The sequence below is a fragment of the Salmo trutta genome, unplaced genomic scaffold, assembly GCF_901001165.1.
Source record: "Salmo trutta unplaced genomic scaffold, fSalTru1.1, whole genome shotgun sequence".
In the NCBI taxonomy this organism is placed as follows: domain Eukaryota; kingdom Metazoa; phylum Chordata; class Actinopteri; order Salmoniformes; family Salmonidae; genus Salmo; species Salmo trutta.
This window is the reverse complement of record NW_021822962.1, coordinates 842283-859879: the sequence shown is the minus strand read 5'-3', so window position 1 is coordinate 859879 and position 17597 is coordinate 842283. Positions and strand designations below refer to the sequence as shown.

The following is a 17597-nucleotide window of genomic DNA, read 5'->3' as shown; positions in this document are numbered from 1 at the left end:
TTTGCTGTCTTCGTCAGAATGCACTCCCAGGACTTCTACTTCAATAACAAATGTTGGTTTGGTCCCAAATAATCCATTGTTATATCCAAATAGTGGCGTTTTGTTCGTGCGTTCAAGACACTATCCGAAAGGGTAAATAAGGGTTACGAGCATGGCGCATTTCGTGACAAAAAAATTCGAAATATTCCATTACCGTACTTCGAAGCATGTCAACCGCTGTTTAAAATCAAATTTTATGCCACTTTTCTCGTAAAAAAGCGATAATATTCCGACCGGCAAAGCCTGTTTACATTCAACGAGAGAGAAAGTAAAAGCATGGGATCCCCTCGTGCACGAGCCTTAGTCTGACGGCCCTCTGATCGGCCACTTTCCAAACACGATAATGTGCTTCAGCCTGGGGCTGCCTCGATATCGTTCAGCTTTTTCCCGGGTTCTGAGAGCCTATGGGAGCCGTAGGAAGTGTCACGTTACAGCAAAGATCCTCAGTCTTCAATAAAAAGAGCCAAGATTAACAAGAACTTGTCAGACAGGCCACTTCCTGTTCAGAATCTTCTCAGGTTTTTGCCTGCCATATGAGTTCTGTTATACTCACAGACACCATTCAAACAGTTTTAGAAACTTTAGGGTGTTTTCTATCCAAAGCCAATAATTATATGCATATTCTAGTTACTGGGCAGGAGTAGTAACCAGATTAAATCGGGTACGTTTTTTATCCGGCCGTGTAAATACTGCCCCCTAGCCCTAACAGGTTAATCAACATCCACGTCTTTGGCACCGGGGATTCAACCCAGCAACCTTTCAGTTACTGGCCCTACCCGCAATGCTACAGGACACACTGTCAGCTAAATTAACAAAATAATACTGTCTGTGTCCCAAATGGCACCCTATTTCCTATATAGTGCACTACTTTAAACCAGGACCCATATGGCTTCATGGCTCCATATCTCTTACCACATAATTAAATAGAACACTAGAGTGGCCATGGCATCCTAGCAACATGAATGAAAAATCTGCCATTTTGGTCAGAAAAACTTGAATTCATTGAATGATAGGATCTCTGTCTCTTCCCTCCTCAACAGTAAATGATAGGATCTCTGTCCTTTTCCTCCTCAACAGTAAATGATAGGATCTCTGTCTCTTCCCTCCTCAACAGTAAATAATAGGATCTCTGTCTCTTCCCTCCTCAGCAGTAAATGATAGGATCTCTGTCTCTTCCCTCCTCAACAGTAAATGATAGGATCTCTCTCTTCCCTCCTCAACAGTAAATGATAGGATCTCTGTCTCTTCCCTCCTCAACAGTAAATGATAGGATCTCTGTCTCTTCCCTCCTCAACAGTAAATGATAGGATCTCTGTCTCTTCCCTCCTCAACAGTAAATGATAGGATCTCTGTCTCTTCCCTCCTCAACAGTAAATGATAGGATCTCTGTCTCTTCCCTCCTCAACAGTAAAGTGCAGCACATCATGGCTGAGATGATTTCCACGGAGAGGGAGTATGTGCGTTCCCTCAGCTACGTCATCGAGCACTACTTCCCAGAGATGGAGCGTCTGGACCTGCCTCAGGACCTCTGGGGGAAACGCAGCATTATCTTTGGCAACATGGAGAAACTGTGTAACTTCCACTGCCAGTACTTCCTGAAAGAGCTGGAGGCCTCGGCCCACTCTCCCCTGTCCATCAGCAGCTGTTTCCTCAGACACGTGAGTCATGTTGACAGACAGGCAGACAGACAAAAAGGTAGACAGACAGGCAGAGAGAGAGGCAGACTGACACGCAGACAGACAGGCAGGCAGACACTCTCCCCTGTCCATCAGCAGCTGTTTCCTCAGACACGTGAGTCATGTTGACAGACAGGCAGACAGACAAAAAGGTAGACAGACAGGCAGAGAGAGAGGCAGACTGACACGCAGACAGACAGGCAGGCAGACACTCTCCCCTGTCCATCAGCAGCTGTTTCCTCAGACACTTGAGTCATGTTGACAGACCGGCAGACAGACCAAAAGGTAGACAGACAGGCAGAGAGAGAGGCAGACAGACAGGCAGGCAGACACTATCCCCTGTCCATCAGCAGCTGTTTCCTCAGACACATGAGTCATGTTGACAGACAGGCAGACAGACAAAAAGGTAGACAGACAGGCAGAGAGAGAGGCAGACTGACAGGCAGACAGACAGGCAGGCAGACACTCTCCCCTGTCCATCAGCAGCTGTTTCCTCAGACACTTGAGTCATGTTGACAGACAGGCAGACAGACCAAAAGGTAGACAGACAGGCAGAGAGAGAGGCAGACTGACAGGCAGACAGACAGGCAGGCAGACACTCTCCCCTGTCCATCAGCAGCTGTTTCCTCAGACACTTGAGTCTTAAGATGAGTCCCAAATGGCACCCTATTCCCTATATAGTGCACTACTTTTTTTGCTTGTTACCAGGGTCACAAACATCAACATGAGGGTAACGTTTTGTACTGCTGGGCACTGTTGGAGCTAGAAAACACAAGCATTTCGTTGCACCTGCAATAACATCTGCAAATCTATGTATGGCGACCAATAAACTTTGATTTGACTTGAACTTTGTTTAGATGGAGATGAATTTGGGAAGCTGCAGGGGACTGGGACCCAGACAGAGTGAGACTCCCAAATGACACCCTATTCCCTATGTAGTGCACTACTTTTGACCAGAGCCGTATATGCCCTTGTAGTCCACTCGAAAGGAATGGGTGTCATTCGGGACGCAGTCCCAGTTCCTCCTAGACCAGGGATGGGCAACTGGCGGCCCACGGGCCCTTTGATCAATTTCCCCTCAGAATGTAATAATACAATGTGGCTGTGGATCATCGGTTTTTCTCTTGATATGTCAGTCACTGACAGTCACTCAAATAGCCAGGTCAGCTAACAGGTTTTAGATTGGTAAATTAGTCTAGTGGCCAGCTATCTAAACGTGTAGTAATCAATGTCGAATTAGAGCCCCATTGATTTTTGTTAGTCAGTCTCACTCAGATATCATATTAAAAACTGCAAAATGTGTAGAATTGCAGCAAACTAGCTTTAAAACAGCAACATTTCTCGACACCCCATGGCAAAATGTGTAGAATTGCAGCAAACTACATTTACATTTACGTCATTTAGCAGACACTCTCATCCAGAGCGACTTACAAATTGGTGCATTCACCTTATGATATCCAGTGGAACAACCACTTTACAATAGTACATCTATATCTTTTTTTGGGGGGGGGGGTAGGTGGGGGGAGGGTTAGAAGGATTACTTTATCCTATCCCAGGTATTCCTTAAAGAGGTGGGGTTTCAGGTGTCTCCGGAAGGTGGTGATTGACTCCGCTGTCCTGGCGTCGTGAGGGAGCTTGTGGGTTTGGGGTACCAGAGCAGCGAACAGTTTTGACTGGGCTGAGCGGGAACTGTGCTTCCGCAGAGGTAGGGGGGCCAGCAGGCCAGAGGTGGATGAACGCAGTGCCCTTCTTTGGGTGTAGGGACTGATCAGAGCCTGAAGGTATGGAGGTGCCGTTCCCCTCACAGCTCCGTAGGCAAGCACCATGGTCTTGTAGCAGATGTGAGCTTCAACTGGAAGCCAGTGGAGTGTGCGGAGGAGCGGGGTGACGTGGGAGAACTTGGGAAGGTTGAACACCAGGCGGGCTGCGGCGTTCTGGATGAGTTGTAGGGGTTTAATGGCACAGGCAGGGAGCCCCGCCAACAGCGAGTTGCAGTAATCCAGACGGGACATGACAAGTGCCTGGATTAAGACCTGCGCCGCTTCCTGTGTAAGGCAGTGTCGTACTCTGCGAATGTTGTAGAGCATGAACCTACACGATCGGGTCACCGCCTTGATGTTAGCGGAGAACTACAGGGTGTTGTCCAGGGTCACGCCAAGGCTCTTAGCACTCTGGGAGGAGGACACAATGGAGTTGTCAACCGTGATAGTGAGATCATGGAACGGGCAGTCCTTTCCCCGGGAGGAAGAGCAGCTCCGTCTTGCCGAGGTTCAGCTTGAGGTGGTGATCCGTCATCCACACTGATATGTCTGCCAGACATGCAGAGATGCGATTCGCCACCTGGTTATCAGAAGGGGGAAAGGAGAAGATGAATTGTGTGTCGTCTGCGTAGCAATGATAGGAGAGACCATGTGAGGATATGACAGAGCCAAGTGACTTGGTGTATAGCGAGAATAGGAGAGGGCCTAGAACTGAGCCCTGGGGGACACCAGTGGTGAGAGCACGTGGTGCGGAGACAGATTCTCGCCACGCCACCTGGTAGGAGCAACCTGTCAGGTAGGACGCAATCCAAGAGTGAGCCGCGCCGGAGATAACCTGTCAGGTAGGACGCAATCCAAGAGTGAGCCGCGCCGGAGATACCCATCTCGGAGAGGGTGGAGAGGAGGATCTGGTGGTTCACAGTATCAAAGGCAGCAGATAGGTCTAGAAGGATGAGAGCAGAGGAGAGAGAGTAAGCTTTAGCAGTGCGGAGAGCCTCCGTGACACAGAGAAGAGCAGTCTCAGTTGAATGACCAGTCTTGAAACCTGACTGATTTGGATCAAGAAGGTGATTCTGAGAGAGATAGCAAGAGAGCTGGCCAAGGACGGCACGCTCAAGAGTTTTGGAGAGAAAAGAAAGAAGGGATACTGGTCTGTAGTTGTTGACATCGGAGGGATCGAGTGTAGGTTTTTTGAGAAGGGGTGCAACTCTCGCTCTCTTGAAGACGGAAGGGACGTAGCCAGCGGTCAAGGATGAGTTGATGAGCGAGGTGAGGTAAGGGAGAAGGTCTCCGGAAATGGTCTGGAGAAGAGAGGAGGGGATAGGGTCAAGCGGGCAGGTTGTTGGGTGGCCGGCCGTCAGAAGTCGCAAGATTTCATCTGGAGAGAGAGGGGAGAAAGAGGTCAAAGCATAGGGTAGGGCAATGTGAGCAGGACCAGCGGTGTCGTTTGACTTAACAAACGAGGATCGGATGTCGTCAACCTTCTTTTCAAAATGGTTGACGAAGTCATCCGCAGAGAGGGAGGAGGGGGGGGGAGGATTCAGGAGGGAGGAGAAGGTGGCAAAGAGCTTCCTAGGGTTAGAGGCAGATGCTTGGAATTTAGAGTGGTAGAAAGTGGCTTTAGCAGCAGAAACAGAGGAAGAATATGTAGAGAGGAGGGAGTGAAAATATGCCAGGTCCGCAGGGAGGCTAGTTTCCCTCCATTTCCGCTCGGCTGCCTGGAACCCTGTTCTGTGAGCTCGCAGTGAGTCGTCAAGCCACGGAGCAGGAGGGGAGGACCGAGCCGGCCTGGAGGATAGGGGACATAGAGAGTCAAGGGATGCAGAAAGGGAGGAGAGGAGGGTTGAGGAGGCAGAATCAGGAGATTGGTTGGAGAAGGATTGAGCAGAGGGAAGAGATATGATTTTTATTGGACAGTTACTTTAAAATAAGAAATGTTCTTTTAAACATGTTACTATTGGTGGGTACCAAACTAACTCAACTATAAACTAATATATGTAGAGGTTTTAGTTGAAATCAAATGGAATCCTAATGGTTGGTTGATGGTATTCTAATGGTTGGTTGATAGTATTCTAATGGTTGGTTGATGGTATTCTAATGGTTGGTTGATGGTATCCTAATGGTTGGTTGATGGTATTCTAATGGTTGGTTGATGATATTCTAATGGTTGGTTGATGGAATCCTAATGGTTGGTTGATGGTATTCTAATGGTTGGTTGATGGTATTCTAATGGTTGGTTGATGGAATCCTAATGGTTGGTTGATGGTATTCTAATGGTTGGTTGATAGTATTCTAATGGTTGGTTGATGGTATTCTAATGGTTGGTTGATGGTATCCTAATGGTTGGTTGATGGAATCCTAATGGTTGGTTGATGGTATCCTAATGGTTGGTTGATGGTATTCTAATGGTTGGTTGATGGAATCCTACTGGTTGGTTGATGGTATTCTAATGGTTGGTTGATGGTATTCTAATAATTGGTTGATGGAATCCTAATGGTTGGTTGATGGTATTCTAATGGTTGGTTGATGGTATTCTAATGGTTGGTTGATGGTATTCTAATGGTTGGTTGATGGAATCCTAATGGTTGGTTGATGGAATCCTAATGGTTGGTTGATGGAATCCTAATGGTTGGTTGATGGTATTCTAATGGTTGATTGATGGTATTCTAATGGTTGGTTGATGGTATTCTAATGGTTGGTTGATGGAATCCTAATGGTTGGTTGATGGTATCCTAATGGTTGGTTGATGGTATTCTAATGGTTGGTTGATGGTATCCTAATGGTTGGTTGATGGTATTCTAATGGTTGGTTGATGGAATCCTAATGGTTGGTTGATGGTATTCTAATGGTTGTTTGATTGTATTCTAATGGTTGGTTGATGGAATCCTAATGGTTGGTTGATGGAATCCTAATGGTTGGTTGATGGAATCCTAATGGTTGGTTGATGGTATTCTAATGGATGGTTGATGGAATCCTAATGGTTGGTTGATGGAATCCTAATGGTTGGTTGATGGTATTCTAATGGATGGTTGATGGAATCCTAATGGTTGGTTGATGGAATCCTAATGGTTGGTTGATGGTATTCTAATGGTTGGTTGATGGTATTCTAATGGTTGGTTGATGGAATCCTAATGGTTGGTTGATGGTATTCTAATGGTTGGTTGATGGAATCCTAATGGTTGGTTGATGGAATCCTAATGGTTGGTTGATGGTATTCTAATGGTTGGTTGATGGAATCCTAATGGTTGGTTGATGGTATTCTAATGGTTGGTTGATGGAATCCTAATGGTTGGTTGATGGAATCCTAATGGTTGGTTGATGGTATTCTAATGGTTGGTTGATGGTATTCTAATGGTTGTTTGATTGTATTCTAATGGTTGGTTGATGGAATCCTAATGGTTGGTTGATGGAATCCTAATGGTTGGTTGATGGAATCCTAATGGTTGGTTGATGGTATTCTAATGGATGGTTGATGGAATCCTAATGGTTGGTTGATGGAATCCTAATGGTTGGTTGATGGTATTCTAATGGTTGGTTGATGGTATTCTAATGGTTGGTTGATGGAATCCTAATGGTTGGTTGATGGTATTCTAATGGTTGGTTGATGGAATCCTAATGGTTGGTTGATGGTATTCTAATGGTTGGTTGATGGTATTCTAATGGTTGGTTGATGGTATTCTAATGGTTGGTTGATGGTATTCTAATGGTTGGTTGATGGTATTCTAATGGTTGGTTGATGGTATTCTAATGGTTGGTTGATGGTATTCTAATAGTTGGTTGATGGAATCCAGGCCTCATGAGCTAAATGAGTCTCTGTGTTTAGGCCTAGCACAGAACACCGGTCCCGCGTCCCAAATGGCACCCTATTCCCTAAATAATGCACCCTATTCTCTATGGGCCCTATTCAAAAGTTGTGCACTATATAGGGAATAGGGTGCCATTTGGAACACATCCTGTGTGTGTACCTTTGACTGTAGTCAGAGTGGTAACTTGTTATTCCTGTGTGCAGGAGGATCAGTTTGACTGTAGTCAGAGTGGTAACTTGTTATTCCTGTGTGCAGGAGGATCAGTTTGACTGTAGTCAGAGTGGTAACTTGTTATTCCTGTGTGCAGGAGGATCAGTTTGACTGTAGTCAGAGTGGTAACTTGTTATTCCTGTGTGCAGGAGGATCAGTTTGACTGTAGTCAGAGTGGTAACTTGTTGTTCCTGTGTGCAGGAGGATCAGTTTGACTGTAGTCAGAGTGGTAACTTGTTGTTCCTGTGTGCAGGAGGATCAGTTTGACTGTAGTCAGAGTGATAACTTGTTGTTCCTGTGTGCAGGAGGATCAGTTTGACTGTAGTCAGAGTGGTAACTTGTTATTCCTGTGTGCAGGAGGATCAGTTTGACTGTAGTCAGAGTGGTAACTTGTTATTCCTGTGTGCAGGAGGATCAGTTTGACTGTAGTCAGAGTGGTAACTTGTTATTCCTGTGTGCAGGAGGATCAGTTTGACTGCAGTCAGCGTGGTAACTTGTTATTCCTGTGTGCAGGAGGATCAGTTTGGAATGTACGCTCTCTACAGCAAGAACAAGCCGCAGTCTGATGCTCTACTCACCAGCCACGGGAATGGATTCTTTAAGGTGCGTCTGGAAACAGCTGTGGTTACTAACGTTCTAGGATCAGCTGTACTAACACCAGCCCTGACCTTTAACCAATATGAACCAAACTACTTCACAGCAACAGTATAATTGTAAGGTTGTGTGAGCCTGACGTCATATAGGGTACTACTAGTATACATCTGCTAGTTCTACATTCAGTAACATTACAATTCCCATTGTCAAACTTTACATAGCTACTGGACGTCTACCTATGTAGAATGGAAGAGTTGAATTGACATCAGAATTCCCATTTAGAAAAGCTATTGTAGGTCTGCATACAGAGTCCTACATCCCCTCTCATCCTCCTCTATGTGTGCGTCTGTCTCCCCAGAACAAGCAGTTGGAGCTGGGTGATAAGATGGACCTGGTGTCCAACCTGTCTGTTGGTCTGTTTATCTTTCTGTATGTATCCTGACCCCTGACCTCTACCCTCTGACCTCTAACCTCTCTGTCTCCCCAGAACAAGCAGTTGGAGCTGGGTGATAAGATGGACCTGGTGTCCTACCTGTCTGTTGGTCTGTTTATCTTTCTGTATGTATCCTGACCTCTACCCTCTGACCTCTAACCTCTCTGTCTCCCCAGAACAAGCAGTTGGAGCTGGGTGATAAGATGGACCTGGTGTCCAACCTGTCTGTTGGTCTGTTTATCTTTCTGTATGTATCCTGACCTCTACCCTCTGACCTCTAACCTCTCTGTCTCCCCAGAACAAGCAGTTGGAGCTGGGTGATAAGATGGACCTGGTGTCCTACCTGTCTGTTGGTCTGTTTATCTTTCTGTATGTATGTATCCTGACCTCTGACCTCTAACCTCTGTCTCCCCAGAACAAGCAGTTGGAGCTGGGTGATAAGATGGACCTGGTGTCCTACCTGTCTGTTGGTCTGTTTATCTTTCTGTATGTATCCTGACCTCTGACCTCTACCCTCTAACCTCTAACCTCTCTGTCTCCCCAGAACAAGCAGTTGGAGCTGGGTGATAAGATGGACCTGGCGTCCTACCTGCTGAAGCCCATCCAGAGGATGTCTAAGTACGCCCTGCTGCTGAAGGACCTGATCAAGGAGTGTGGTCAGTCCCAGGAACAGGAGCTCTCTGACCTCCGCACCGCAGAGGAGATGGTTAAGTTCCAGCTGCGCCATGGCAACGACTTGCTGGCCATGGACGCCATCCGAGGATGTGATGTAAGTCGGGGGGAGAGCAGTAGAACAGTAGAGCAGTAGAGCAGTAGAACAGTAGAACAGTAGAACAGTAGAGCAGTAGAACAGTAGAACAGTAGAGCAGTAGAACAGTAGAACAGTAGAACAGTAGAACAGTAGAGCAGTAGAACAGTAGAGCTGTAGAGCTGTAGAACAGTAGAGCAGTAGAGCAGTAGAGCTGTGGAGCAGTAGAGCTGTAGAACAGTAGAGCAGTAGAACAGTAGAGCTGTAGAGCTGTAGAACAGTAGAGCAGTAGAGCAGTAGAACAGTAGAGCTGTAGAGCTGTAGAACAGTAGAGCAGTAGAGCAGTAGAGCTGTAGAGCTGTAGAACAGTAGAGCAGTAGAGCTGTAGAGCTGTAGAGCAGTAGAGCAGTAGAGCAGTAGAGCTGTAGAACAGTAGAGCAGTAGAACAGAAGAGCTGTAGAGCTGTAGAACAGTAGAGCAGTAGAGCTGTAGAACAGTAGAACAGTAGAACAGTAGAGCTGTAGAGCAGTAGAGCAGTAGAACAGTAGAGCTGTAGAGCTGTAGAACAGTAGAGCAGTAGAACAGTAGAGCAGTAGAACAGTAGAACAGTAGAGCAGTAGAGCAGTAGAGCAGTAGAGCAGTAGAACATTAGAACAGTAGAGCTGTAGAGCTGTAGAACAGTAGAGCAGTAGAGCAGTAGAGCAGTAGAACAGTAGAACAGTAGAGCAGTAGAACAGTAGAACAGTAGAGCTGTAGAGCTGTAGAGCAGTAGAGCAGTAGAGCAGTAGCGCTGTAGAGCTGTAGAGCAGTAGAACAGTAGAACAGTAGAGCAGTAGAACAGTAGAGCAGTAGAACAGTAGAGCTGTAGAACAGTAGAGCAGTAGAACAGTAGAACAGTAGAGCAGTAGAACAGTAGAGCAGTAGAGCAGTAGAACAGTAGAACAGTAGAGCTGTAGAACAGTAGAGCAGTAGAGCAGTAGAGCTGTAGAACAGTAGAGCAGTAGAGCAGTAGAGGAGTAGAACAGTAGAGCTGTAGAACAGTAGAACAGTAGAGCTGTGGAACAGTAGAGCAGTAGAGCAGTAGAACAGTAGAGCTGTAGAGCTGTAGAACAGTAGAGCAGTAGAGCAGTAGAACAGTAGAGCTGTAGAACAGTAGAACAGTAGAGCAGTAGAACAGTAGAGCAGTAGAACAGTAGAACAGTAGAACAGTAGAGCAGTAGAACAGTAGAACAGTAGAGCTGTAGAACAGTAGAACAGTAGAGCTGTAGAGCTGTAGAACAGTAGAGCAGTAGAGCAGTAGAACAGTAGAACAGTAGAGCAGTAGAACAGTAGAACAGTAGAACAGTAGAACAGTAGAACAGTAGAGCTGTAGAACAGTAGAGCAGTAGAACAGAAGAGCTGTAGAGCTGTAGAACAGTAGAGCAGTAGAACAGTAGAACAGTAGAACAGTAGAACAGTAGAGCTGTAGAGCTGTAGAGCAGTAGAACAGTAGAGCAGTAGAACAGTAGAACAGTAGAGCAGTAGAACAGTAGAACAGTAGAGCTGTAGAGCAGTAGAGCAGTAGAGCAGTAGAACAGTAGAGCAGTAGAGCAGTAGAGCTGTAGAGCAGTAGAGCAGTAGAACAGTAGAGCTGTAGAACAGTAGAACAGTAGAGCAGTAGAGCAGTAGAGCAGTAGAGCTGTAGAGCAGTAGAGCAGTAGAACAGTAGAGCAGTAGAACAGTAGAGCAGTAGAGCAGTAGAGCAGTAGAGCAGTAGAGCTGTAGAACAGTAGAGCAGTAGAACAGTAGAGCTGTAGAACAGTAGAGCTGTAAAACAGTAGAACAGTAGAGCAGTAGAGCTGTAGAACAGTAGAGCAGTAGAACAGTAGAGCAGTAGAACAGTAGAGCAGTAGAGCAGTAGAGCAGTAGAACAGTAGAACAGTAGAGCAGTAGAACAGTAGAGCAGTAGAACAGTAGAGCTGTAGAACAGTAGAACAGTAGAACAGTAGAGCAGTAGAACAGTAGAACAGTAGAGCAGTAGAACAGTAGAACAGTAGAGCTGTAGAGCAGTAAAACAGTAGAACAGTAGAACAGTAGAACAGTAGAGCAGTAGAACAGTAGAACAGTAGAGCTGTAGAGCAGTAGAACAGTAGAACAGTAGAACAGTAGAGCAGTAGAACAGTAGAACAGTAGAACAGTAGAGCAGTAGAGCAGTAGAACAGTAGAACAGTAGAGCAGTAGAACAGTAGAACAGTAGAGCTGTAGAGCTGTAGAGCAGTAGAGCAGTAGAACAGTAGAGCAGTAGAACAGTAGAACAGTAGAACAGTAGAGCAGTAGAACAGTAGAACAGTAGAGCTGTAGAGCAGTAAAACAGTAGAACAGTAGAACAGTAGAACAGTAGAGCAGTAGAACAGTAGAACAGTAGAGCTGTAGAGCAGTAGAACAGTAGAACAGTAGAACAGTAGAGCTGTAGAGCTGTAGAACAGTAGAGCAGTAGAGCAGTAGAACAGTAGAACAGTAGAGCAGTAGAACAGTAGAACAGTAGAGCTGTAGAGCTGTAGAGCAGTAGAGCAGTAGAGCAGTAGCGCTGTAGAGCTGTAGAGCAGTAGAACAGTAGAACAGTAGAACAGTAGAGCAGTAGAACAGTAGAGCTGTAGAACAGTAGAGCAGTAGAACAGTAGAACAGTAGAGCAGTAGAACAGTAGAGCAGTAGAGCAGTAGAACAGTAGAACAGTAGAGCTGTAGAACAGTAGAGCAGTAGAGCAGTAGAGCTGTAGAACAGTAGAGCAGTAGAGCAGTAGAGGAGTAGAACAGTAGAGCTGTAGAACAGTAGAACAGTAGAGCTGTAGAACAGTAGAGCAGTAGAGCAGTAGAACAGTAGAGCTGTAGAGCTGTAGAACAGTAGAGCAGTAGAGCAGTAGAACAGTAGAGCTGTAGAACAGTAGAACAGTAGAGCAGTAGAACAGTAGAGCAGTAGAACAGTAGAACAGTAGAGCTGTAGAGCAGTAGAACAGTAGAACAGTAGAGCTGTAGAACAGTAGAACAGTAGAGCTGTAGAGCTGTAGAACAGTAGAGCAGTAGAGCAGTAGAACAGTAGAACAGTAGAGCAGTAGAACAGTAGAACAGTAGAACAGTAGAACAGTAGAACAGTAGAGCTGTAGAACAGTAGAGCAGTAGAACAGAAGAGCTGTAGAGCTGTAGAACAGTAGAGCAGTAGAACAGTAGAACAGTAGAACAGTAGAACAGTAGAGCTGTAGAGCTGTAGAGCAGTAGAACAGTAGAGCAGTAGAACAGTAGAACAGTAGAGCAGTAGAACAGTAGAACAGTAGAGCTGTAGAGCAGTAGAGCAGTAGAGCAGTAGAACAGTAGAGCAGTAGAGCAGTAGAGCTGTAGAGCAGTAGAGCAGTAGAGCAGTAGAACAGTAGAGCTGTAGAACAGTAGAACAGTAGAGCAGTAGAACAGTAGAGCAGTAGAGCTGTAGAGCAGTAGAGCAGTAGAACAGTAGAGCAGTAGAACAGTAGAGCAGTAGAGCAGTAGAGCAGTAGAGCAGTAGAGCTGTAGAACAGTAGAGCAGTAGAACAGTAGAGCTGTAGAACAGTAGAGCTGTAAAACAGTAGAACAGTAGAGCAGTAGAGCAGTAGAGCTGTAGAACAGTAGAGCAGTAGAACAGTAGAGCAGTAGAACAGTAGAGCAGTAGAGCAGTAGAGCAGTAGAACAGTAGAACAGTAGAGCAGTAGAACAGTAGAGCAGTAGAACAGTAGAGCTGTAGAACAGTAGAACAGTAGAACAGTAGAGCAGTAGAACAGTAGAACAGTAGAACAGTAGAGCAGTAGAACAGTAGAACAGTAGAGCTGTAGAGCAGTAAAACAGTAGAACAGTAGAACAGTAGAACAGTAGAGCTGTAGAGCAGTAGAACAGTAGAACAGTAGAACAGTAGAGCAGTAGAACAGTAGAACAGTAGAACAGTAGAGCAGTAGAGCAGTAGAACAGTAGAACAGTAGAACAGTAGAGCAGTAGAACAGTAGAACAGTAGAGCTGTAGAGCAGTAGAACAGTAGAACAGTAGAACAGTAGAGCAGTAGAACAGTAGAGCAGTAAAACAGTAGAGCTGTAGAACAGTAGAGCAGTAGAACAGTAGAGCAGTAGAACAGTAGAGCAGTAGAGCAGTAGAACAGTAGAGCAGTAGAACAGTAGAGCAGTAGAGCAGTAGAACAGTAGAGCAGTAGAGCTGTAGAGCAGTAGAACAGTAGAACAGTAGAGCAGTAGAACAGTAGAACAGTAGAGCAGTAGAGCAGTAGAGCTGTAGAACAGTAGAACAGTAGAGCAGTAGAACAGTAGAGCAGTAGAACAGTAGAACAGTAGAGCAGTAGAACAGTAGAGCTGTAGAACAGTAGAGCTGTAAAACAGTAGAACAGTAGAGCAGTAGAGCAGTAGAGCTGTAGAACAGTAGAACAGTAGAACAGTAGAGCAGTAGAACAGTAGAGCAGTAGAGCAGTAGAGCAGTAGAACAGTAGAACAGTAGAGCAGTAGAACAGTAGAGCAGTAGAACAGTAGAACAGTAGAACAGTAGAGCAGTAGAACAGTAGAACAGTAGAACAGTAGAGCAGTAGAACAGTAGAACAGTAGAGCTGTAGAGCAGTAAAACAGTAGAACAGTAGAACAGTAGAACAGTAGAGCAGTAGAACAGTAGAACAGTAGAGCTGTAGAGCAGTAGAACAGTAGAACAGTAGAACAGTAGAGCAGTAGAACAGTAGAACAGTAGAACAGTAGAGCAGTAGAACAGTAGAACAGTAGAGCTGTAGAGCAGTAGAACAGTAGAACAGTAGAACAGTAGAGCAGTAAAACAGTAGAGCTGTAGAACAGTAGAGCTGTAGAGCAGTAAAACAGTAGAGCAGTAGAACAGTAGAGCTGTAGAGCAGTAGAGCAGTAGAACAGTAGAGCTGTAGAGCAGTAGAACAGTAGAGCTGTAGAACAGTAGAACAGTAGAGCAGTAGAGCTGTAGAGCAGTAGAACAGTAGAGCTGTAGAGCAGTAGAGCAGTAGAACAGTAGAGCTGTAGAACAGTAGAGCTGTAGAGCAGTAGAGCTGTAGAGCAGTAGAACAGTAGAGCAGTAGATCTGTAGAGCAGTAGAACAGTAGAACAGTAGAGCAGTAGAACAGTAGAACAGTAGAGCAGTAGAGCTGTAGAGCAGTAGAACAGTAGAGCAGTAGATCTGTAGAGCAGTAGAACAGTAGAACAGTAGAGCAGTAGAACAGTAGAGCAGTAGAACAGTAGAGCAGTAGAACAGTAGAACAGTAGAGCAGTAGAACAGTAGAACAGTAGAACATTAGAACAGTAGAGCAGTAGAACAGTAGAACAGTAGAGCAGTAGAGCAGTAGAACAGTAAAACAGTAGAACAGTAGAGCAGTATAACAGTAGAACAGTAGAACAGTAGAGCTGTAGAACAGTAGAACAGTAGAGCAGTAGAACAGTAGAGCTGTAGAGCAGTAGAGCAGTAGAACAGTAGAGCTGTAGAACAGTAGAACAGTAGAGCTGTAGAACAGTAGAACAGTAGAGCAGTAGAACAGTAGAACAGTAGAGCAGTAGAACAGTAGAACAGTAGAGCAGTAGAACAGTAGAGCAGTAGAACAGTAGAGCAGTAGAGCAGTAGAGCTGTAGAGCTGTAGAGCTGTAGAGCAGTAGAGCTGTAGAGCAGTAGAACAGTAGAGCAGTAGAGCTGTAGAGCAGTAGAACAGTAGAGCAGTAGAACAGTAGAGCAGTAGAACAGTAGAGCTGTAGAGCTGTAGAACAGTAGAGCAGTAGAACAGTAGAGCAGTAGAACAGTAGAACAGTAGAGCTGTAGAACAGTAGAACAGTAGAACAGTAGAGCTGTAGAACAGTAGAACAGTAGAGCTGTAAAGCTGTAGAACAGTAGAGCTGTAGAGCAGTAGAACAGTAGAGCAGTAGAGCTGTAGAGCAGTAGAGCTGTAGAGCAGTAGAGCAGTAGAACAGTAGAGCTGTAGAGCTGTAGAACAGTAGAGCTGTAGAACAGTAGAACAGTAGAACAGTAGAGCTGTAGAACAGTAGAACAGTAGAGCTGTAGAGCTGTAGAACAGTAGAACAGTAGAGCAGTAAAGCAGTAGAACACTAGAGCAGTAGAACAGTAGAGCTGTAGAGCAGTAGAACAGTAGAGCAGTAGAACAGTAGAACAGTAGAGCAGTAGAGCAGTAGAGCAGTAGAGCTGTAGAGCTGTAGAACAGTAGAACAGTAGAGCTGTAGGGCAGTAGAGCAGTAGAACAGTAGAACAGTAGAGCAGTAGAACAGTAGAACAGTAGAGCAGTAGAGCAGTAGAACTGTAGAACAGTAGAACAGTAGAGCAGTAGAGCAGTAGAGCAGTAGAACAGTAGAACAGTAGAGCTGTAGAACAGTAGAACAGTAGAGCAGTAGAACAGTAGAACAGTAGAACAGTAGAGCTGTAGAACAGTAGAGCTGTAGAGCTGTAGAGCAGTAGAACAGTAGAGCAGTAGAGCAGTAGAGCTGTAGAGCTGTAGAGCAGTAGAACAGTAGAGCTGTAGAGCAGTAGAACAGTAGAACAGTAGAGCAGTAGAGCTGTAGAGCAGTAGAACAGTAGAGCTGTAGAACAGTAGAGCTGTAGAGCTGTAGAGCAGTAGAACAGTAGAACAGTAGAGCAGTAGAACAGTAGAACAGTAGAACAGTAGAACAGTAGAGCTGTAGAACAGTAGAGCTGTAGAGCAGTAGAGCTGTAGAACAGTAGAGCTGTATACAGAGAGAGAGAGATATACAGAGAGAGAGATACACACAGATACAGAGAGAGAGATACACACAGATACAGAGAGAGAGATACACACAGATACAGAGAGAGAGATACACACAGATACAGAGAGAGAGAGATACACACAGATACAGAGAGAGAGAGAGATACACACAGATACAGAGAGAGAGAGAGATACACACAGATACAGAGAGAGAGATACACACAGATACAGAGAGAGAGAGAGATACACACAGATACAGAGAGAGAGAGATACACACAGATACAGAGAGAGAGATACACACAGATACAGAGAGAGAGATACACACAGATACAGAGAGAGAGAGATACACACAGATACAGAGAGAGAGATACACACAGATACAGAGAGAGAGAGAGATACACACAGATACAGAGAGAGAGATACACACAGATACAGAGAGAGAGATACACACAGATACAGAGAGAGAGAGATACACACAGATACAGAGAGAGAGATACACACAGATACAGAGAGAGAGAGATACACACAGATACAGAGAGAGAGATACACACAGATACAGAGAGAGAGAGATACACACAGATACAGAGAGAGAGATACACACAGATACAGAGAGAGAGAGATACACACAGATACAGAGAGAGAGAGATACACACAGATACAGAGAGAGAGATACACACAGATACAGAGAGAGAGAGAGATACACACAGATACAGAGAGAGAGAGATACACACAGATACAGAGAGAGAGAGAGAGAGAGAGAGAGAGAGAGAGATATGTAAACATATGTTTCCCTTGCCAATAAAGCCCTTAAATTTAAATTGAATTTAGAGAGAGCAAATAGAAAGGTTCACATTATGTATAATTATTTGTTTGGAAGAAGATGTCAGAGTAGGTCATGTGAAAGGTCTCCTCTGGTCTCTGCTGCTGTAGGTGAACCTGAAGGAACAGGGTCAGCTGAGGTGTCAGGATGAGTTCATCGTGTGGTGTGGCCGCAGGAAGTACCTCCGTCACGTCTTCCTGTTCGAGGACCTCATCCTCTTCAGCAAAAGCAAAAAGATTGAGGGAGGATACGACCTGTACATCTACAAGCAGTCCTACAAGGTGACAATGACAACACATGTACTATGAAGTTAGGAACTATGAAGTAATATGCCGTTCTACCTGAAATCATTTCAGCCAGTTGGCTAACATTATGCTATGTTGTTGTGTTCAGGCAGTGATGTTTGTATTGTTTATTGTGAGGTGTGGAACCACATTTAGCAGGGTTCTCCACAATGGAGGTGCTGCACCAGTATGTTCAGTTTGCTGTGCCACCATGTGAAATCTCAAAACCACCACAGTCAGTGTTTTCCTGGAAAGTTGACTGTTTCTGGCTACTCATTCAGACGGCAGAGATAGGAATGACAGAGAGCGTGGGCGACAGCGGGCTGCGTTTCGAGATCTGGTTCCGGAGGAGGAAGTCCCAGGACACGTTCATCCTACAGGCCAGCTCTGGAGAGGTCAAGGCCGTGTGGACAGCCATCATCGGAAAGATCCTCTGGAGACAGGCGCTACGAAACAGGGGTGAGTAACCACGGCCACAGAGGGGGGGTCGTGGG

The 17597-nt window shown here is 45.3% G+C and overlaps 1 protein-coding gene across 1 annotated transcript in view; it reads left to right on the top strand.

The window, feature by feature from the left end:
- LOC115187639 (pleckstrin homology domain-containing family G member 4B-like) overlaps positions 1-17597 on the top strand; it is an 89194-nt gene that overhangs the window by 63740 nt on the left and 7857 nt on the right. Inside the window, 5 exon segments of the mRNA XM_029746608.1 lie at positions 1448-1697; positions 8005-8094; positions 9063-9287; positions 16930-17100; positions 17385-17562. Coding sequence (XP_029602468.1) covers positions 1448-1697; positions 8005-8094; positions 9063-9287; positions 16930-17100; positions 17385-17562 — 914 coding nt within the window.